At 45.1% G+C, this 22757-nt stretch overlaps 1 protein-coding gene across 1 annotated transcript in view; it reads left to right on the top strand.

Annotated features, from left to right (window-relative positions):
• The window catches only part of PLXDC1 (plexin domain containing 1), a 74691-nt gene that overhangs the window by 5446 nt on the left and 46488 nt on the right, over positions 1-22757 (top strand). The window contains exon 2 of the mRNA XM_081345704.1: positions 13643-13806. Coding sequence (XP_081201830.1) covers positions 13643-13806 — 164 coding nt within the window. The remainder of the gene's footprint in view (positions 1-13642; positions 13807-22757) is intronic.

Below are 22757 nucleotides of genomic sequence, written 5' to 3'. Positions count from 1 at the left end.
GTTGATCATTGTTTGAGCAAGATGATTATTCCCTCATCTCTTAGAGCAAACAGTCTCCTTGTGAGGAGCAGCTGTTTGGAGTCCTTTTAGGTGATCTCAAATCCTCTACTTGTCCAGAGAGGAATTATCAAAAAGCTGGCTCAGTCACTACCTCTTCATTCCACTGCGGTCACCAAGTCCACTTTTTATGGAGCTAACTTCAATCTTCTATCTCTTTCTTAGAAGTCCAGATTTCTGTAGTCTAAACTGATGCTGCCTTCTACATTAGTAGGAGCAATTTCGATTGTTATGAAAATAAAAACATTTGTGCAATCTTGAAATTCTTGGAAAAAGAATAATCTAGAAATGGGAACTATGGAAATTCCTTAAGATCTCATCAAATGCCATGACAGTAAATTTACTAAAAAGCACTTCTCTTTTGATGGTCCCAAATCTCCCTGCATTTAATTTCATTGACCCCTCCCCCCAACATTTTAATAGTATTAACAATGGAAAATTTCTATCCATGTTTTTTATGGCATGCATATGTAATATAATAATTCTTACCCTTACTTGATGATTTTTCTAAGCTACAAAGCTTCTAAAAGCTGTGCCCTATATGACCATATTCTATTTCCCTAAATTGGTAGGTTTTTTGTCCTTTTTCTAGCTGGCATTTGATTTCTTTTCAAATCAATTGTAATGCAGCCCCATACAAGAGTGACATTTTTCCTGAGCTATAAAGTTGTTTTCAACTACATCATTGATGAACTACAGTATATTAGAGCAAGTCTATAGCAAAAGCTATGTTGAAATAACAGAGGAAGAAAGCATTATTTTAAAACCAGAACATGGAGTCAACTTCAATGTGTTTCATCCATGGGCTGAGGATGAGACAAAGGCTACATCGTGAGAATATGGCTCAAAAGGGATTACAGAGCATATTTATGCTGCAGTGTGTGTGGGGGTGTCAAGATGAGCCTAGACAACATTTCTTCTGTATCTAGTTGTGCTACAAGCCTGCCCTGACAATTTCTTTCTCTTCTCTGTGACACAGCCGCCATCTTCTTCATAGGATATGTCTAGTTTAATGAAAAGAAGGACTAGGGGGTAACATGGTAGCAGTGTTTCAATATCTAAGGAGGTGCCATGAAGAAGAGAAGGTCAACCTATTTTCCAAGGCACCTGAAAGCAGGACAAGAAGCAATGGATGGAAACTAATCAAGGAGAGACGCAACCTAGAACTAAGGAAAAATTTCCCACCAGAACAATTAATCAGTGGAATGACTTGCTTCCAGAAGTTGTGGGTGCTCCAACACTGGAAGTTTTTAAGAAGAGATTGGACAGTCATTTGTCAGAAAGGTGTAGGTCTCCTATTTGAGCAGTGGGTTGGACTAAATGACCTCCAAGATCCCTTCAAAACTCTCTTATAATACCATATTTAATAGTAATGGAGTTAAATTAATAAATTCCCCTTTCGAGTAGGGAACATCTGTTAGGTTTCCCTATTCAACATTTTGGAGGGAGCTCATGTGTTTATAGAGATTTTAAAACAGAAGCCTTAGAATTAAAAAGAAACAGCCAATTTCATGCCAGTCTAGTTTTCTGCTGAATCAAAGATGGGTGGAAAGCACTAGCTCAGCTCTAGCCTCACATCTCAAGAGGAGTCTTCTAGAAAGCCCGATCTTCTATACGTGTTGTGGGGCTTTCTTGTCTTTAATACCAATAACACTTTTTATTAATTTTCCCAGAAGAGATGCTAAAATAAGCTAGTTTATGATTTCCTCCTTTCTACCCCATCACTTCTTTTTCAAAAAACTGGAGTTACATTAGCCAAAATATGCAAGTCCTCAGGAATGGATGTTGATTTTAGAGATAACTTGCATATTTTCACCAATTTGACATTTGAATTCTTCAAGAACCCACAACCAGATACCCTCTGGAATCAGAGAATCAAATAACTGCCTTCTAATATTGAAGTTTTGCCATCTTGGCTTTGCCATAAACTCAGTAAGTTTGCCACTCCCTGTGGTACTTGATCCCTTTATCTGTGACAATAAGAGAAATCTTTCAAAGATTTAACAAAAAGCACAGTTAAATTATAGGAAGCCCTTTAAATATCTGAAAGAACTATGTAAAAGCTCAGAATCATGAATAGTGTTTTGTATGATAAAAACTACTGTCAATTTAAAAAGTGAAGCAATTCTTCTCATTTCTTATTACAATAAATCATTATTGTGAAACTATTTTTAAAACACAAGAAGTCTGTCTTTCAAAATCCATGGAAAGATACCTATGGGGATAAAGAGATTAACAATTATTTTTATTTAATTAATGCAGTTCTGTGCTTCTTCCCATTTAAATAAATCTCAAGGCAATTTTACAATTACATTTATGCTTAAAAACAATAAACTATAAAACTATAAATTGAGTTGTTTTTTACAAACATACAGCATGCAAAAGTACAACAAATAGAAAATATGTAGACAAATATTGAAACAATGGAAGAATTTTAAAAGGCCATAACAAAATTAAAAACCACAACAGGATTAATAGGACAGGAGAAATGAACATGGACTGACTTGGCAGAGACAGTAAGGTTGTTTTGCATCAGCACATCACACTTTGCAAGACATTCCAAAATCAAGGGCCACCACAAAAAAGCCCACTTTCCGATAACCACTTGCCACATTTGGTTTAAATGGTTGGTGGGATAGATCATGGTGATGTCATGAAGTTTCTTGCTATTGATCAATAGCAAGAAGCTTCATGATCTTCCAAATATGTTGGCTAGGCATAATGGACATTGCAGTTGGACATATCAAAAAAGCATAAATTTTCCAAACTATAATAACAGGTTGGTTTTCAGGCAACATTTAAAACACATGTGCGCACACACAGAGAAATATACACACATACACAAGCACACACATACACGCACACAAACACTTTTTGCATCATATCTACAAAAACATATCTAGCTTTGGCTGTTCGCAAATCTAAATGTTTTTAATTAATTACATTTTAATTTCATTTCATTTAATTATCTACAGACCTCTTACATCCTCAGGACTCCACTATAGGACATTGCATGCCAAACCAACTAGACACAAAGAGAGTTTTTTCTCCCCATGACATCACTCTGCTAAGTACCTAATTCCCACAGTACTGTCTTATGCCTAATGATATTTACCTATGTAGTATGGCTGTATTATTATCATCTTTTTCATCTTTCCTATTACCTTCTCCTATTGGTATCTTATGAATATTTCACTTTAGTGTTTGTATGTACACTGAAAACATATGCACCAGAGACAAATTCCTTCTGTGTCCAATCACACTTGGCCAATAAAGAACCTATTCTATTCTATTCTATTCTATTCTATTCTATTCTATTCTATTCTATTCTATTCTATTCTATTCTATTCTATTCTATTCTATTCTATTCTATTCTATTCTGGTCTGCTCTGGTCTGGTCTGCTCTGCTCTGCTCTGGTCTGGTCTGGTCTATTCTTATTGGAAGTTAACATAGCTGCTTGATGAGACAGTTGTTAGAGAGCTGGATCTTCTTGAGCTGAAGATCAAATAAGATATAGGAAAATTACTTGTTTGTGTCTCCATTTCCCTGAGTCATAATATAGCAAGAACACAGTTGATTGGATCAAACACTTATTCTCTTCCACATTCTCTACCCACAGCAGTCAACTGGATTCTTTGGAAAACCCACAGGTAAGGTATGAGTGTAATAGCCTCCTCCAGATCATCTTTCTCAGAAAATTAATATGCAGGGAAGTCTCATCATCATATCCAATTAATGTTATAAGAAGCCTGAACATATTTAAATATACAACAAAGTTTTCCTAGATAAATCACCTACAATTACTTTACAGTATCCTAAACCCATCCAAACGTCTGTTGGCCTCTTCCCCAATCTCAGCTAGAAAACCATGTAAACAGGAAAAATCAGCAGTGCTTGGCCAGCAGGATGGACTCTTACAACCTTTCCAGTATTTGCTTGATTCATAAAGTGTCTCAACTCAATATTTTCATGCCAGGAAATTACGGGGAAAGCAGCCAAACCATAGACTAACTGTGCCAAATAATGGTTTCTGCTTGGATAGTCTATACACAAGGGAAAGAGAGACGAAGAGAACAATGAAACTTTAACCTGAACTGTTGAAAAGGGTTAGGGTTGTCTCTGACCCTCATCTTCCTAGATAAAAAAAAAGTGTGATACATTATTTGAAGTGGATCTGTACTGGAATTATTACTTCACAGTGACAACTGCTTCACTTACGGATGAAATCATACATCATCAGCCAGTTTTTGTTTTGTTTTGTTTTTTGACGGTTTCTGCTTTTAGGACAGTTTGGCAGGCGGGGGGGGGGATATAATTGCATGCATGAGGCTGAGTACAATATGTTTCAAAGTTAAAATGTATTAGTTTTACACATAGGAATCTACTAAAGCAAGATGGATGTCAGTTATATAAGCAGGGAAAATCAAACTGCTGAATGTTCTACCAGATGATGAAACTGACCAAGGGATTTATGAAATTGACTAGAGGAAAGCTGGCCCAGATCTCTGCTTCCCAAAGGAGTTGATGGACAGGGAAGGATTTATTTGCTAAAATCAGTTCAATATACGGAAACAAAAGAATGAAGGCTTGAAACAGAGTGAATTCTTAAAATAAAATTGGACTAATAAACACAGAAGCAACTGAAACCTGCATCTGCAGAGCTATTGACTGCCAAAGCAAATGATCTTTCTAGCACATTTTACTTCATTTATTGTTGCAGATTTTACAGGATGCATGCCTGACACTCGTATTTTAACACGATGGATATCGCACTATGTCATTTCTCCTTTATCTGCTGAACAGCAGCAACTCCATTTTGGAAAACTAACATAACCAATGGATCTGTGGTAAATCCTGCCTGTGTTCTCCTTCCCCTCCTCCTCCTCCTCCTCCTTCACTACCACCACCACCATCAACAGCACCTCCACTACTACCGCTACTACCATTATTACCACCACCATTATCACTACCACCACCACCACCACCACCACCACCACACCACGTCCTGGGTTTACTCATACCCTTTTGGAGGATAGCTCATGAGTGGGAATAAGGATATTACACTGGTATGTTTCATGAGGTGTTATTGAGGAACATAGAATATCCCCATTTATACGCAAAACTACATTGGCATCTGCATCTCTCATGGCACTTGGTATCCACTATTAGGTCAACCCAATGGAGAACTTTTGGCATTCACTATAAACAAAGTTCACTCACTCTCAGTCCAACCCACCTCACAGGTTTATTGTTGAGAAAATAGGAGGAGGAAAGTGTGTTGGATATGTTTGTTGCCTTGAGATATTTGTAACACAAATGAAGATGGGATATAAATAAATAAACAAATAAATAATACTGGCTGCATTTATTTCAGCCATCCCCCTTCTTCCTTTAAAATGTTGAATGATTAAAGGTTTCTTTAAAATAATTCAATTATTAGAATTCCCCCCAAAGACTAACCTATATAAAACTGACATGCACAAATAGCATACTAAGTTTTAAAAAGATACATGATGTATGCAAACTATTTTAATCTACATAATGTATCCTGAATTGTTATCTGCTAATATGGTGACTGTCTTCGATAAAGGATGTGCAGTTCTATTTATTCATATTATTCACAGTATTCCAATTCAAAATTAATTAACTGTCCAAAAGTAATGGTTGAAAGTAAAGAACCCTGGATTAAATGATGTTCTACTTTCTAGCACAATTATCCTGCCTCATCCATGGAAAGTTAAGGAGGCAGTCAAACCTACCATTATTCCCCAGTCAGTCATCTCAGATAGTAGATCCTGAGTGTCATGAAAGGGCACGTGTTTAATTATTTAATCGATTTTTTAATTTATTTGTATGGCCAAGAAGAAAGCTTGTGGAATTTACAACCTCAAATCCTCTTGGATGGATCAGGATCATGTTTCCAGCTCCAATGTATTTTGAGCCAGCTCTAAATATAGAAGGAGGGGTGAAGATAATAAAATAACTCTTTAACAACTTTTAATTGTGCTAGGATTTTAAAACCTAAGGCCCATGAGTCGCATGGAGCCGGCAAGGATGCTTTAAGGAAAGAGTAAACCCTGACTGGCATGTATCTTTTAGTTAAATCTACCCCTGGCATTGCCCCCTGCCCAATTTGGTACTGATAAATGCGGAAAGAACAAATTAGTTAGATGGATTGATGAGGACAAGTGGGGAGGGAAAAGCAGAGTACTCTCGCTGCATGCACAAGGAAATTAGGATGGCATTTTGCCAGGTGCTCAATGGGGCTGTAGCTGTAATGGTATGTGGAAATAACCTTGGGAGACAGGAAGAAAAATCACAGACTAGAAAAAAGTCAGATAAGAGGAAGCTGAACCCACAGAAAGAGCGGGAGCATGACAAATATATCTTACAAGGGACCCTCCCTAGTTTTTTGTATTGTAAAGGAAAGGAGGGAGAGATGTACTTTAGACTTGCAAGATTCTGTTAATGTAATCTTACAATAACATGAGAGCTTGTACTCCTGAGTGTGCTTTTGACTAGACTACCTTGTAAGGCTGACAGTAGCTGATGGCAAGAGACTGACCAAAATGTACTGAATGTACTGTTGCAATTCAATGACTTCATTATGGATGCTGAGGCCACTGGTTCTCATCATATCTTACAGTGTCAAAACCTGAAAGCAATTTATGTTCAGTAAAATCCAAAATAACAGAACAGAATTGTACAGAAAAGGAAAATCTAGATTTACAAACAATGTTTATAAATGGAACATGAAAACGCCCACCCATTTGTCTTTCGTCATACTTTCCACTCTAAGTTGAGAAGAAAGTGTGGGTCTGTGCCTAGGGAAGAGGCGTGGGTGAGCTACACTCCTAATCTCCTATTAAGTTTCTGTGACAGCAAGAGTCATGGATAAGGTCTGCTCTCTCAATTTCCCTGCCTCTCCCCACTACCGTCATTGCCATCTATCAGTGGGATATATGGCCAGTGGACACTCTAATGAAAAAGGCCTTTAGATCAATGTATGAAAACAGTTTAGTATTGTGACCCTCGGGCTAAGTATCTATTTTGTATATATAGCATGGGGGGGGGGGTGTTCTCCTGTGCTTTCAACTGTCCTTATCACAAGAGATTCTGAGAAGTGCTTCTTAAGGCATCCCTATGGAGTAAAGTATACACAACTTGGGAGCCAAGGCCACATGAATTCCCTTGTTCCTCAAAGCCTATGGTGCTCCTTCCCTGGTGCTCTTCTAAAATATCATGATTTTTTTTAACATGCCATCATCACCACCACATTCCCCATTGTTGATTCCCCTACCTGGTTTCACCATTTATTGTATTTTGGCCTCTATTATTTCATTGAGAAGGTCTGTATCTCTTGGTCTGAAAAAAGCTCTATGCTCTTTTTGTAGTGTCATCACTAGGAGTGGATTAACTTCGGCTGATATATGTATATTAGATTTAAACTTTATACTTTTGTTTAATACATTTCAGATGTATTTTTGCAAATGTGCTTGGAGAATTGCTATCACCATAATAATTTGCTCTAAAAACTCTACTTACAGAGGAAAAAAATATATATGTTTATTGGTGGCCAAAAATCCCTTATGAGACTTTTGCCCTAAAAAGGGGGGGGGGGAAATGAACATATGAGTTATAGTTTTGAAGATTAGATGAGGTATATTACAGAAAGAAGAGAATCATAATGTGATTTTAGAGACAGAGGTCAATTTATAATTATTGTACTTATGCAAAAACTGCTTCTAAAGAAGATTTGAAGCAGTTTCTTTGTATCTCTTTTCTTTCTTTTCTATTTTTCTGCTTTCTTTTTTATACTTTTAGTTTTTTTCTTTCATTTGACCCCTTTCTCTTTTCTCTTTTCCTCTATATTAGTTTGTATTAGTCTTATTCTTGTGTTTAATAAAATTATATTTAAAAAAACAAAACTGTGCTTTCAGATTAACAGAGACAGCATTAAACTGGATTTCAGTTTAACATGGAAATTATATTCATGTTAGGTCATTTTGAAATCCCTGCACCAGTTTTATGTAAGTCAAATGTCAGCCTCTCCAATCTGTCATTTAGCTTACTAAAATTACATGTTTTTACTCCTAAAACCTTTGCTATTTAAAATCAACATGTCCCTAGAGATTTTGAGTTGCACATGTTGATTTCATTCTCATCAAGATGCTTTGTGTTCCCTCTATAAGACATAAATAAATAAATAAGCCACCCCAAACAGGAAAGTATATGCCCAAGGCTGATTTCCATCATCTCCGCTAACCCAGTGTTTATTATACCAAACTTCCTTGGAAAACATCTGGCTTCCTCGGCCATTCATGCAAGCCAAGGCTAAATGGAGCTTTTGTGAGGGAAGCTGGCCACATGTACACTGATACAGGCATATGTTTTTCCAGAAAGCAAGCCCAGAATAATATGGTGTGGCTGGATGACATTTTTTTATTTTCTCCTTTTAGAAGACGCCTCGTTTAGAAGTGCCAGGTCTGGAATGTAAAAATCTGGATGGCCACTACAGTAGATAGTAGCAATGTCTCTCTGTTCCCATCGAATAGCTATATTTTTATACCTGAGATCTGGTAGCCCTATATAAATGGTTACATACTGGATCTGAATCATACCAGAGCACCCTGGGAGGAATCCTACTGTCTGTTTACAGTGTAAAGAGCTGTAAGAACAAGACTGAGGAATAGGAGGAAGAATCTCAATTGAGGCAATAGCCAGATAAAAGAAAATTGAGTCCAAAGCAGAAATGTAATTTGAAAAAATGTCTCAGACTTGACCATCTCTAGTTTTCTTAAAGATAAAGGCATGGAGTGGGAAGCAAATTTTAGACTTGCAAGATTCTGTTACTATTTTGTTGTTGTTAGCTGCAAAGTCGTGTCCGACCCATCGCGACCCTATGGACAATGTTCCTCCAGGCCTTCCTGTCCTCTATCATCTTCTGGAGTCCATTTAAGCTCACGCCTACTGCTTCATCTGTTACTATAACCCTATCCATAAAAGTAGCGTAAGCATTCATAACTTTGATTTCCTAGTCTCACCTACCACAAAGATTTGGCAGATGGGAAAAAGACTTCCTATCAAGGAAATAATCAGATAAAAGAACAACTTGAGAAAACCTTTCAGATAAGTCCTTTCCTATACTCCCAAGATCCTGTTACTGTAGCTGTTAAAAGAAAATAATAGTGACCTAGATGGTATTGGTTTCTTAGTTTAATCTGTCTTCTAAGGCTGACAACTATTGAATGCAGGCCAATAGTTTTCAGTAAATTCTTATTTGCAATAAATATGATTAGTTATGCCCTATATAAATGAGTGTTTTTGGATTCAAATTTGGGCCACTCTATTACTACCGTAGGATAGTATCTCATTATTACAGGGCAGATTGAAAAGAGCAAACATGGAATGAAGAATGAAGCTGAAAGTTACCCTTGGCTTTCTTTGTTAATTAATAACATCCAGCATTTATAAATATATCAGGATTTATCATCTATGGAGATTCTTAGTCATCCAGGTCGTGGTTTTCCCAAAGGTGCCGTTCAGTTGCCTTCTGAAAAAGCACCTTTGGGACTATCAGAATTTATCATTTGTATGTTGACTTTACATTGTTTATTTGAAAGTAGATCCTGTGCTAATACATCAAGGTTTGGGATCAGTTGCTTAAGGGCAACTGTGAATGTAAAAAAAACAACAACTCTATTTCTCAGATGCACTTCCCACTTATCAGATTGTTTTGCGCATTCTGCAAGGAGGTTCTATCTCTAAAAACTATTTTCTGACTGATGTTTATCATATGCAGTTCCTGTTAACAAAAAATAGTCAGAATATTGGACCAAAAAGAAGAACGCTCATTCTGAAAATATTTTGGTGTTGAAGTAATATTAAAACACACTACTTCCAGTACTTTAGGTCTTTTAGTACCTAGAATTGTCATGATTTGCATAAATATTTAACTTGTTGGTAGTTTTAATTGAATTTGCCCTTCTGAAATTTGCCACTACAGTGTCATCTTAGTGCCTAGATGATTTAAAGAGGTTACTGGCATGAAAAAAGGCAGGACAAATAATCCAATAAGCCAGTGACCACAAAAAACATTTAGCAGGGCCAATAACATATTAATAGCAAATGGGAGACTTCACCAACACTTGAAGTGAAGTGTTGATACCACTTTACAATGCTTTGGTAAGGCCACACTTAGAATACTGCATCCAGTTTTGGTCACCACAATGTAAAAAGATGTTGAGACTCTAGAAAGAGTACAGAGAAGAGCAACAAAGATGATTAGGGGACTGGAGGCTAAAACATATAAGGAACGGTTGCTGGAACTGGATATGTCTCTAGTCTATTGAAGAGAAGGGTGAGGGGTGACATGATAGCAGTGTTCCAATATCTCAGGGGCTGCCACAAAGAAGAGGGAGTCAAGCTATTCTCCAAATCATCTGAAAGCAGGACAAGAAGCAATGGGTGGAAACTAACCAAAGAGAGAAGCAACCTAGAACTAAGGAGAAATTTTCTGACAAGTAGAACAATTAATCAGTAGAACAACCTGCCTCCAGAAGCTGTGAATGCTGCAACACTGGAAGTTTTTAAGAAGAGACTGGACAGCCATTTGTCTGAAATGGTATAGGGTTTCCTGCCTGAGCAGGGGATTGGATTAGATGGCCTCCAAGGTCCCTTCCAACTTTTTTATTATTATTACATATAAATTCTAAGGAATTAATATTATGACCTTTTCTCCACTAATGATTATGAACGTACCCACAGTATTTTTTTAAAAAAGTATTGGATCAAATCCAGACTCACTCATAGTTAATAGAAGTCCTGTTGAAATAGGTGCATTTGAATTATAACAAAAGCAGATTCATCCACTGAATTAGCCTAGTTTTTCTGTTCTTTGGGAGAAAGATAGATAGATAGATAGATAGATAGATAGATAGATAGATAGATAGATAGATAGATAGATAGATAGATAGATAGATAGATAGATAGATAGACAGACAGACAGACAGACAGACAGACAGAACCTTACACATACATACATATTTCTTGCTGCTGTGACAAAGTAAAAATGTTCCAACCCTAAATAATGCTGCATTGATTTTAAATGCCTATTCTACCATATATTTCCCATACTATTTTATCAATTTCATGTTAATTATTTGTAATATTTTGTGGTTGTAAAATGATTTTATTAACACATTTTAAAATCATTTTGTTAAATTTGTGATCTACTCAGTAAACCCTGGGTGAAATTAGGAGTGTAATAACAAATAAAAAGGGATAGGCTAGGCTAGGCTAGGCTGGCTAGGCTAGGACAGGAAAATGCTGTAACACAACACTGTGGAATGGAGTTTGTACATTCAGTGTTGTAACCAATCATGAAAGACTTTGTCTACAAGATTCCATTTCTACTATATCTATCCTTCTTTCATTTATTGTAGTTCTTGACTTACAACCATTTGTTTAGTGACATTCAAAGTTACAACATCATTGAAAAAGTGACTTACAACCAATCTTCATACTTACAACTGCTGTAGCATTCCCCTGGTCATGTGATCAAAATTTTGACACTTGGCAAACACCATGTATTTATGATAGTTGCAGCACCTTGAGATCATGTAATCTCCATTTGCAACTTTCCCAACTGGTTTCCAACAAGTCAAATCAATGGGGAAGTTGGATTTGCTTAACAGGCATGTGATTCACTTAACTGAAATAATTCATTTAACAACAGTGACAAAAAGGTCATCAAATCAAGCATGACTCACTTAACAACCTCCTTGCTTAGCAACAGAAGTCTCAGTACCAACTGTGGTGGAATGTCAAGGACTACTTGTAAACTGCAGTTCCTGCAAGAATCAATCAGTGCCAGTTTCCCACGGTCACTGAAGTGTTCAATTTGCTTCAGATTGTTTTTCTGCAAACCTGCCTTGTTATGGATAAACAGTGATATTTTAGTTACATAAAAATGGAACATACCTCTCAACTTCAGAAATATTGGTGATTGAGAAACTTGTCTTTCCAATGCTGGGAAAATAATTTCATATATTTGTAGACCTAATTATGTTTTTTGTTGTAATTATTGTTGTGGATGCCAAGTAAATTAACAATTAGTGTGTCCTCCTTTCCAATTGTCTGTCCCCCTCTTTGCTTGCTCAGACATCTGGTAAACCTACTCCCACCCTTCCATTTTAATACCTATGTAAGAAACTACTGAGAGAGGATATCTGTTTGCTGTTGTTGACACCTCAAAACTAGGCCAAAGCGGCTATGGAAGTAGAACTTTTGACTTGGTGTCTGGAGGCTGAAGGGGTCTGGATGAGATAAAACAGGCTAAAGTTGAGCACTAAGAGGGAATTGCTTTTTCTTCAGAACCCTTCCTGCAGTGGTGGGATTCAGCCAGTTTGCACCACTTCAGCAGAACCAGTAGCTATTTTTTTTATTATTGAAAAGTTTTATAAAGATTACAATATTATCCCCTCCCCAACCCACCCTTAAACCCCCCTCCCCCTCCCCCACTTCCCAGAGCTGAGTACAGGGTTACAAATATAATAATCATAATCTAACTAACATTAACCAACTATATAGATAACCAAGTTCATATTGTGCTTTAACTCCCCTATAACATAAATACAAGTAAGATAAAAGTATCCAAGTTATTAAACAATACTAATACTAAAAATAATAATAATACCATATAATTAGAGCTAATAATAAAAAAAGAAAAATTTCCACTAGAATAATTTTTTTTGAGTTTGGCAAAACGGCTGAAGCCCTAGCCCTTTTTCGCAAGGCCCAGAATGGCACTCTGGAAGTGTGTGGATGCCACTTCTGGAAGTCTGTTCTGGGCCTCAGAGGCCCAGAGGAGGCCTCCCAGGCCCAGAACAACTAGCTGGAAGTGCATGGATACTGCTTCCAGAAGTCCATTCTGGGCCTGGGCTGATGGGGCCCAGAATGGACTTCCAGAAGCAGCATCCATGCAGAGAACTGGTTGTTCACATATTTGAATCCCACCACTGATTCCCTGTCTATTGTGACTTTAACTCGAGTGCATGTTGCCTTTCCAAAGGAGCAGATCTGCAACTTGGGAGTCCTCTCGGACTCTCAGCTATTGCTGGATTCATCATCTTTGTCTGGCCAGTGCATTACCGCACCTCTGCCTGGAATAGAAGAGATGGGCAACTCAATGATGACTCGACTTCTGCAATGTACTTTAACAGAGATGCCTTTGAAGATTATTTGGAAATCACAGTTGACAAAGACAGTAGCAACCTACCTGCTGATGAGTACATTGCTACAGGCTCTTGCACTTATATTGTGGGTACTGCATTGACTTCAGTAGATTTCTAGATACAATTCAAAGTAGGGTTTTTAGTCTATCAAGTCCTCCCAAGTTTAGCTCATAGTACCTTTGGACTGTCAAATTTTAGTGACATGATGTTGGAAGATTCCAGTGACCATCAAAAATAGATTCAGGGGCATAGATGACTCATCCTGGAACTATTCTATTCTGACTCTTAGAAATAGCTCATATATATTTATTTGTATATATAATTCATAATTTTAATTCTTTTCCTGAAGGTTGGATCCAGGGGTCTGGAGCTATCATTGGAGAACATTCTCAAATTGGGGAGCGAAAGACTCGGGAAACCACACCTGAAAATAAAAGGACACAGATCAGCCAAGATTTTTCAGGAAGAAGTTTGACTATTGACACTCTGACAGACAATGAAACCCAGATTGTGGTGAGTCTCATGTAAGAAATAATTCACATCTTCAGGAGGTTTTGATTGGACAGAAACCTTTAAGGAAATTTTCCTTGTAAAAGGGTGTGGAGATGGAGGAATTGGATCCCTTTAGGTGCTAGAAGACTTTAGACACCATTGTCTTCGACTGATGGCTGCAGGGGATAGAATTTTGTCTCCATTAGTATTTGGAATGCCACAGATTCTTCATCCTCATTATGAAACCACACCTACGTTACACAGAAAAAGAGATGTACACTAATCCCTCCCTGACTCAGCTCATATTTATCAAAGTCATGTAAAATTAAGACACCTGGGAATAAAATGTTCTTTTTAGCTCTCCATTTTCTTATTGGATCCTATCTAAATGCCATTTTTCCTCCATTATTTTTGTCCATTGAGGTCAGTGGTTCATAAGTGGGAATATATGGAGGAACCTAAAATCAGGGATTATTTTTAACAGATGGTTTTAGTTTCTTGAATAGAACATTTCTCACCCTGTATGATCAAATCAAATCAAATCATGTCAAATAATGAACTATGTTTTGAATGGGACCACTCCATGTGTAGGGTTTAGGTATTTGTTTTCCTAAAAAGACTCTAATTCAATACCACTAATTAATATCACTTTCTCTCTCTCCCTGGAGCAGTAGTCTGCTTCTCCCACATCCTTTTTAAAAGCTTAACCCCAATATCCATATGAAAGATGTGCAGGCCCTGTGGAGTTGATCAAACATAGCAGTGTCTGATTTGGTTACCTAAAAAGAGTATGAACTTGTTAGTCCTGATAGGGTCTTGAAGGCTGTCAACTCAGCCACCAGTACATTAGTCTTTGTTCCTCCTGGTCAGCTAAAGCTTCCTAAGAGATGACATACAGCTAGGTCCAAATGGGGATAAGTTAACCCTTGTAGGGATGGGGTCTACTGTACTTAGGGAAGCAGATTATTTGGACCCATTTCAGGCAGTTTTGGGCCTTGACAGTACCAAAACAGCATCGACTGCATTATGGAAGACCTCTGGTGGGAGTAGGAATAGGAATATATGGTGCATCCATTCTGGCTCTCCTTGATCTCTTAGTATCTTTCAGTACCATCAGTCATGGTGACCATCTGTACCTTCTCTATGTGGGGTTAAGAATGAGGGGGGTGGTGTTGCAGTGTTTTTCTTTTTTCCACCAGGGCTGGTTTCCAGTTAGCTTTGAGAGGGGAGGAAGCAGAGTTCCAGCCCCAGGCCTCTGCTCTGCAGTATTATTTCAGGGCTGCATACTTCTCCCCATACCTTTAATGATCTAAAAGAAGCTGATGTGGACTGATGATACTCAGTTGTAAATTCCTATCCCATGTGAACCAAGTGATATTATCAAGGTTCCTTCTTGGAGTCTGGAGGCTGTGCGGGTCTAGATGGAAAATAACAGGCTTCAATTCAACCTTAGTAAGTAGGTGACCTCTGAATCCAATGACTTTCCATCTTTAGTACTCAATGGGGTACTCCTCAGCCAGAACTGATGTGGAATTCGAAGATCCTCCTGAACTTAGGGCTCTGGTTCAAGGAGAAGGTGGCAGCAGGGCCAACAGGGCTTTTGCACAGATCCATCTCATGTGCCAGTGTCAACTCCTCGTCTTCGCCGGATCGACAAGCCCACAGGAAAAACCACGACGAAGTACGGATGACTGGAAAGAGTACCTTTAATAGCAGGATCTCTATACCTTAACAAAGTCAGCGTTGAGAGCCACACGCTCTCAACGCACCTTTTATTCTGAATCTGTAACTAGGTAGCAGCCCCACCCCTAGACTCCACCCCTCCCCCGTGCAGACCAGCATCCGCCTGGCCCGCGTAAATACTCCACCCCCCTACTCCTTCTACCCACGCCCAGCTCCCTCCACCGGCACCGTGCTTCCCAGCGTGAAGGTAAGTACAAGCCCACCCCCCTCCTAACAACCTGAGCGTGCTCCCCTCCACCAATGCATCTCCCCGCGCCACCCCCATGACCCCCTGGCAGCCCCCAAGGTCCGGATGCAGCTGTTCAGCACCCCGCGTCGCTGCCGGCGTGTCTGCAGTAACAGCCACCGGGTCCGTAAGGCCATCGCCCATAGTCACAACCGCCAGGCCGTCGTCAGCTCTAGAAAGTGTTATGCTGCTTCCGCGGCCGTCCGTGGCTGTTTTGGACCGTCGCTCAGCTGACCGAGCTGCACGAGTATCAGCGGGCATCCCTGGCCGCCCCTCAGTGCCTGCCCGCCTGGCAGCTGACTGTGCCGGCGCGGGCCGTCTCCCTGCTGGCTGCCCCGGCGTAGCCATCCTGCAGCCACTCACGACCGCCCTCAGCCACCTCCCAGATTGCGGCACGCCCGTGGGTCCGGCGCTCGCCCGCCGGACAGCTGGAAGGTGTGGGCGCGGCTGGGCTCTTGGCGTCGCACGGCTGCTCGCCCGCCGGACAGCTGAGGAGCTTGGGAGCGGCTGGGCCTTCGGCGGCGTGCGGCTGCTTCCCCCCCCGCCAGCTGGTGAGTTTGGGAGCGGCTGGGCTTTCGGCGACGATCGGCTGCTCGCCTGCCGGTCAGCTGGGGGGCTTGGGGGCGGCTGGGCTTTCGGCGACGAACGGCAGCTCGCCCGCCAGACAGCTGACGAGCGTGGGCGTGGCCGCTGCTGTTGCCGAGGGCTGCGAGCCGAATCCCCCTCCCGGCGAGTTTGTCGAACCCGAAGGGCTCGACAGTCGGCCCCTCCTACCAAGGCTCCTCCTGAAAGGCAAGGTAGAGAAGTCAGACAAGCACTAAGGAGAGCAGCAGTTTCCCCTCGACCCCCTCCCGAGGGTTTACCAGGGTGCTTCTGGTGGAACGCCTTAACCAATCTAGGGGCCTGAACGTTTGACTCCGCCACCCAGGATGCCTCAGTTATTGGGTATCCTTTCCACAGCACCAGGTACTGCAGTCGCCCTCTCCGCATCCTGGAGTCTAAGACTTCTTGTACCTCATATTGCCCATCACCCACAGGCCCCGGCCCGACTGGCTCCCCCCGAACAGGAACAGGGGCTGGTTTCAGCAAGCTGCCGTGGAACACGGGATGCACTTTGCCTAGAAATTTAGGCAGCCGAAGGCGCACCGTGACCGGATTGATGATGTGGGTTACCTGGAAGGGGCCTATGTACTTAGGGCCCAGCTTTTTACTAGGTATTTGTAACCTCAGGTATTTTGTGGATAAGTACACCCAGTCCCCAACCCCTGGGGTGTAGAACGGTTGGCGCTTCTTATCCGCTTGGGCTTTTACAATACTGGCTTGCTTGTTTAGAGCCTGTTTGGTCGCCGCCCATGCTTTTCTGACTTGTAGCATCCACTCCTGGGGTTGACAAGAGGAGGCCGACCCCTGGTCACACTCGGGAACAGGAGGGAAATCGTAGCCAGACACCACTGTGTACGGTGGGAGACCAGTACTGCTGTGCACAGCGTTGTTGTGTGCGATTTCTGCAAACGCCAATAGGTCAGCCCAGTCTGCCTGCTGGTACGAGACATAGCTGCGTAGGTATTGCTCCACTGCCGCGTTGGCCCGTTCTGCCGCGCCGTTTGTGCAGGGATGATACCCCGAGCTTAGTCCCTGGGATGACCCGATGAACTGGAGGAATTCACGCCAGAACCTGGCGGTAAATTGTACCCCTCGGTCCGAGATAATACGTCTAGGCGCCCCGTGTAAACGGTACACGTGGGTTATAAAAAGCCAGGCCAGACGCCGGGCCGAGGGTAAGCCCCTTAACGGCACAAAATGGACCTGCTTGGAAAACAGGTCAACTATGGTCCAGATGACGGTGTATCCCCGACTCTCTGGTAGGTCTACGATGAAATCCATCCCGACGTCCTGCCATGGCCGGTAGGGGTCCGCCACCGTCTGTAACAGCCCTGCCGGCTTTCCGGGCTGGGTTTTCGCCATGGCACAGGTGCGGCAGCGCTGGACATACTCTTTGACCTGCCGCCTCATCCCGGGCCACCAGAACTGACGTCTAGCGAGGTGCAGTGTTTTCAGGAACCCGAGGTGGCCGGCCTGCTTGGCATCATGACACCTATAAAGCACAGTGTTTCGCAGGGTTTCTGGCACGTATATCTTACTCCCATACCAGGCCAGGTCGTCCCGTCGTGTCAGGAGCCGCGAGTGCTGCCGTAACCAGCCATCTCCCTCCAGGGCCTTTTTCAGTTGCGGTACCAGTTCATCCGCAACCCCGTTCTGTACGGCCTGTACCTTCTCTGGGCCGAGAGGAGGGATAAGAGCTTGCACCACCTCCTCCCGCTGGTTGTCATACTGCGGAAGCCGAGAGAGGGCATCCGCCAGGAAATTCTTCCCCCCTGGGACGTATTTCAGGGTAAACCTAAACCGCCTGAAGTACAAGGCCCACCGTACATGCTTAGGGGCCAACTTACGTGGGGATTGCAGGGCTTCTAGATTCCTATGGTCCGTCCATACTTCGAAGGGCTTTTCTGCCCCCTCTAGAAGATGCCGCCACGTCTCCAACGCCCACCGAACGGCGTAGGCCTCCTTCTCCCAGATAGCCCAGGCGCGTTCGGTGGTTGATAGCTTTTTAGACGCGTAAGCACAGGGTTGCAACGCACCTTTACTGTTGTGCTGCAAAAGGACAGCTCCAACTGCCACGTCGCTAGCATCTACTTGCACGACGTATGGCGCTGCTGGGTCAGGGTGCAGGAGTATGGACTCTCGGGTGAACAGACCTTTTAAGGACTCGAAGGCCCGTTGACAGTCTACGGTCCACGATACCCGCAACCCAGGCCGTGGTTTCACCGCCAACTTCTTGGTTTTTAGCAAGTCTGTTAATGGAAGAGCCACTGCAGCAAATGATGGTATAAATTGGCGGTAAAAATTGGCAAACCCCAGGAAGCTCTGTAGCTGCCGTCTGGTCCCCGGGGCTTGCCACTGCAGTATAGCCTCCACTTTCTTTGGATCCATTGCAATCCCGGCTGCCGAGACCCGATAGCCTAAGTAGTCCAGTCGAGACGCGTGAAATTCACATTTTGACAATTTCACGTACAATCGTGCTTCTAGGAGTTTCCGCAGAACTTGGCGCACAAGGGCAACGTGTTGGTCCATAGTCTCCGTATAAATAAGGATATCGTCCAGATACACGAGCACCCCCCTGTATAAATGCTCATGCAACACTTGATTTATTAGTTGCATGAAAACGGCAGGGGCCCCCTGGAGACCGAAAGGCATTACGCGAAATTGGTAGCTGCCCAACGAGCAGTTGAACGCTGTTTTCCACTCGTCGCCTCTCTTGAGGCGCGTAAGTCCAAGCGGGTAAACACCCTCCCCTTAGCCAAGTGGGACAACATGTCTTTCATTAGGGGTAGCGGGTACAAATGTTCAACACATACTGCGTTGACCCCCCGGTAGTCCACACAAAGCCGCAGGCCCCCGTCCTTCTTTTCCCTGAAAAGAACTGGTGCTGCCATCCGCGAGCGAGCTGGTTGTATGAACCCCCGTGCGAGGTTCTTGTCAATGTAGTTCCGGAGTTCTGTCATCTCCCGTGGGGTCATGGCATACATCCGGGGCTTGGGAAGTTTGACCCCCGGCTCCAGCTCGATCGCGCAGTCCGTCGGTCGATGAGGAGGCAGGAGGTCGCATTCCTGCTCGCTGAACACTTCGAGGAATTCGGCGTACTCTGGTGGTACGTGTACTTCTGCCCCAGCCCTGCACCTCTCCTCCAGCTTCCCTGGCGGGCCAGACGGCCCTAGCTGCTCATGATCAGGGGGCTGTGGCCCAACCCCTAGGCGGAGGTGTCGACAACCCCCCTCCCACCAGATGGTCGGGCCCCACCTATCCAGCCACGTTAGCCCCAGAATCACCTCCTCCGTCATGGAGGGCACCACGATGAACCGTAACCGTTCCCAGTGCTCCCCCATATCCAGCCGCACGAGTTCTGTGACATGGGTGATAGGCACCCCCCCCAGAAGGGACCCATCCACCTGCTGGAACCGTATTGGATTCCTTAGCCGTACCACCCTAACACCCAGTTTAGCCACCACCTTCCGGCTGATTAGACACCTCGTGCTGCCCGAATCAATCAAAGCCTTAACCACCACCACCTCCCCCGTGGCGGGGTTTGTTAACGTAACCGGAACTGCAAATGGGCTAACCGAGGCACTTACCATGGGGTCCTCCTCTGGTCTCTCCCCATGCCCGTACAACTCCACGTCTACATCGACGCCACTGTCCCCTTCCGTTTGGCCGTCTCCTCCTGGTGTTAACTCCACGGCCTGCCGAGAAGCCCGGGAACGTTCTGCCAAGCGCCCGGGGGTTGTGCCCCTTGCCGGGGTTGCTGCCGCGACCATCCGGGACGCAGGTATTGGGCAGGCGGCCACGCGGTGCCCTGGTTGATCGCACCTGAAGCACCGCAAAACGGATCGCGGGGGCTGGGCAGTAGGACCCAGCGATGAAGGCGACGGCTTCTGCACCTGGCCCTGTGCCCTTGGCGGGACCTGACAGGAGTGTCCTACAGGCCGTACACAACATTGACAACTCCGTAAGGCCACATCCAGCTCAACCGCGACCCGCAGCCAGTCTTGAAGCCTGGAAGGAATTCCACGGACGATACAAGCCCGGAGGAGGTGATCATCCAGACCGGCCCGGAATTGGTGAACCAGCATCCTTTCTGGCCAGGAACTGAGCCTGCCGGCCACTTCACGGAAGTCCTGCACATAAACTGTCGCTGGACGGCCGTTCTGCCGCAGGCCAACGATCTCAGCCTCCGCTCGATGCGTGCGTGTCACATCCTCGAAGCGTATTCGCAGAGCTTCGAGGAAAAGGCCGACGTCCCCCAATTCACGGGCACGGTCGCCGTAGAGGTTCGCCACCCAAGCCGCCGCCTCCCCTTGCAATGCCGTAGTGATGGCCATCACCATCCCCCACTGGGATGTATACAAAGGACCATACTGGTCCAGATGGTGGATGGCTTGTCCAAGAAACAGGGCCAAACGATCGGGGTTGCCATCAAAGGTTACAGGCAACGGTGGTGGGCCCCAGCCTGCAGGCCCTCCCCAAGGACCTGCCGGGCCTCCCAGCCCCTGTGCAACCCCTGGTTGTTGCCAACCCAGTATTCCTGCGGGTACAGCACCCCCCAGTCTTGTTCTACCAGGTCCTGGGGGGCCCAAGTCAGGAGCAGCCGCCGGTCCCGGCAGCGAAAGGCCCGGGACCTGCGGGGTACCAGGAGCCTGCGGGGCCCGGAAGCGGGGACTCGCCAAGCGGAACCGGGTTTGGCTTCTGCGCTCCTGGTCGGCCCTGGTTTGTGCCCATCTACCGGTCTCCAGGTCGCTGTCACTAGGGGTCCACGGCCGAGGTTCTCCAAAATGGTCCCTCAGGATGTCCATCGTGTAGCTGCCAGGAGCCGTGGTGTAGCTCCACTCCTCTCCTCCTTCGTCGGTGGCACGACGCTCTCTCCACTCCCAGAGGGACCCCTTCCCTCTGGACGGTTGGTTCTGTCCAGCCACTGGCCGACTCAAAACAGGGCTGAGCCACCAATCCCCAGGCTTCTCCTGAGCAGCTGGTTCCGAGGCCTCAGCTTCCTTTGGCGCTGGTCCAAGGTCCCGGACCTTAGGCCGAACCACAGGTGGGACCTCTGCCAAGTCCCCCCCCTCAGGAGGCACAGCAACCCCAGCGGGCCCCTCCTCTCCTGCCACAGGCACCCCACCCTGGGTCCCTTCAGCCATGGAGGCAGGCAGGAATCAAAGCCCAACAGGAGGAGCGCTGTGCTAATTCAACGCTGACTTACTGTCAACTCCTCGTCTTCGCCGGATCGACAAGCCCACAGGAAAAACCACGACGAAGTACGGATGACTGGAAAGAGTACCTTTAATAGCAGGATCTCTATACCTTAACAAAGTCAGCGTTGACAGCCACACGCTCTCAACGCACCTTTTATTCTGAATCTGTAACTAGGTAGCAGCCCCACCCCTAGACTCCACCCCTCCCCCGTGCAGACCAGCATCCGCCTGGCCCGCGTAAATACTCCACCCCCCTACTCCTTCTACCCACGCCCAGCTCCCTCCACCGGCACCGTGCTTCCCAGCGTGAAGGTAAGTACAAGCCCACCCCCCTCCTAACAACCTGAGCGTGCTCCCCTCCACCAATGCATCTCCCCGCGCCACCCCCATGACCCCCTGGCAGCCCCCAAGGTCCGGATGCAGCTGTTCAGCACCCCGCGTCGCTGCCGGCGTGTCTGCAGTAACAGCCACCGGGTCCGTAAGGCCATCGCCCATAGTCACAACCGCCAGGCCGTCGTCAGCTCTAGAAAGTGTTATGCTGCTTCCGCGGCCGTCCGTGGCTGTTTTGGACCGTCGCTCAGCTGACCGAGCTGCACGAGTATCAGCGGGCATCCCTGGCCGCCCCTCAGTGCCTGCCCGCCTGGCAGCTGACTGTGCCGGCGCGGGCCGTCTCCCTGCTGGCTGCCCCGGCGTAGCCATCCTGCAGCCACTCACGACCGCCCTCAGCCACCTCCCAGATTGCGGCACGCCCGTGGGTCCGGCGCTCGCCCGCCGGACAGCTGGAAGGTGTGGGCGCGGCTGGGCTCTTGGCGTCGCACGGCTGCTCGCCCGCCGGACAGCTGAGGAGCTTGGGAGCGGCTGGGCCTTCGGCGGCGTGCGGCTGCTTCCCCCCCGCCAGCTGGTGAGTTTGGGAGCGGCTGGGCTTTCGGCGACGATCGGCTGCTCGCCCGCCGGTCAGCTGGGGGGCTTGGGGGCGGCTGGGCTTTCGGCGACGAACGGCAGCTCGCCCGCCGGACAGCTGACGAGCGTGGGCGTGGCCGCTGCTGTTGCCGAGGGCTGCGAGCCGAATCCCCCTCCCGGCAAGTTTGTCGAACCCGAAGGGCTCGACAGCCAGTTGCTCCAATTCTTGGGTCTGGAGGTACTCCTCATGAAGTCACTCATGCTTGCTTACCTCCCAGATGGACTGGTATACTGCCTGGTGG

Source organism: Vipera berus (genome assembly GCF_964194415.1).
Source record: "Vipera berus genome assembly, chromosome: Z".
Taxonomy (NCBI): Eukaryota; Metazoa; Chordata; class Lepidosauria; order Squamata; family Viperidae; genus Vipera; species Vipera berus.
This window is presented reverse-complemented; position numbering and strand designations above follow the sequence as displayed.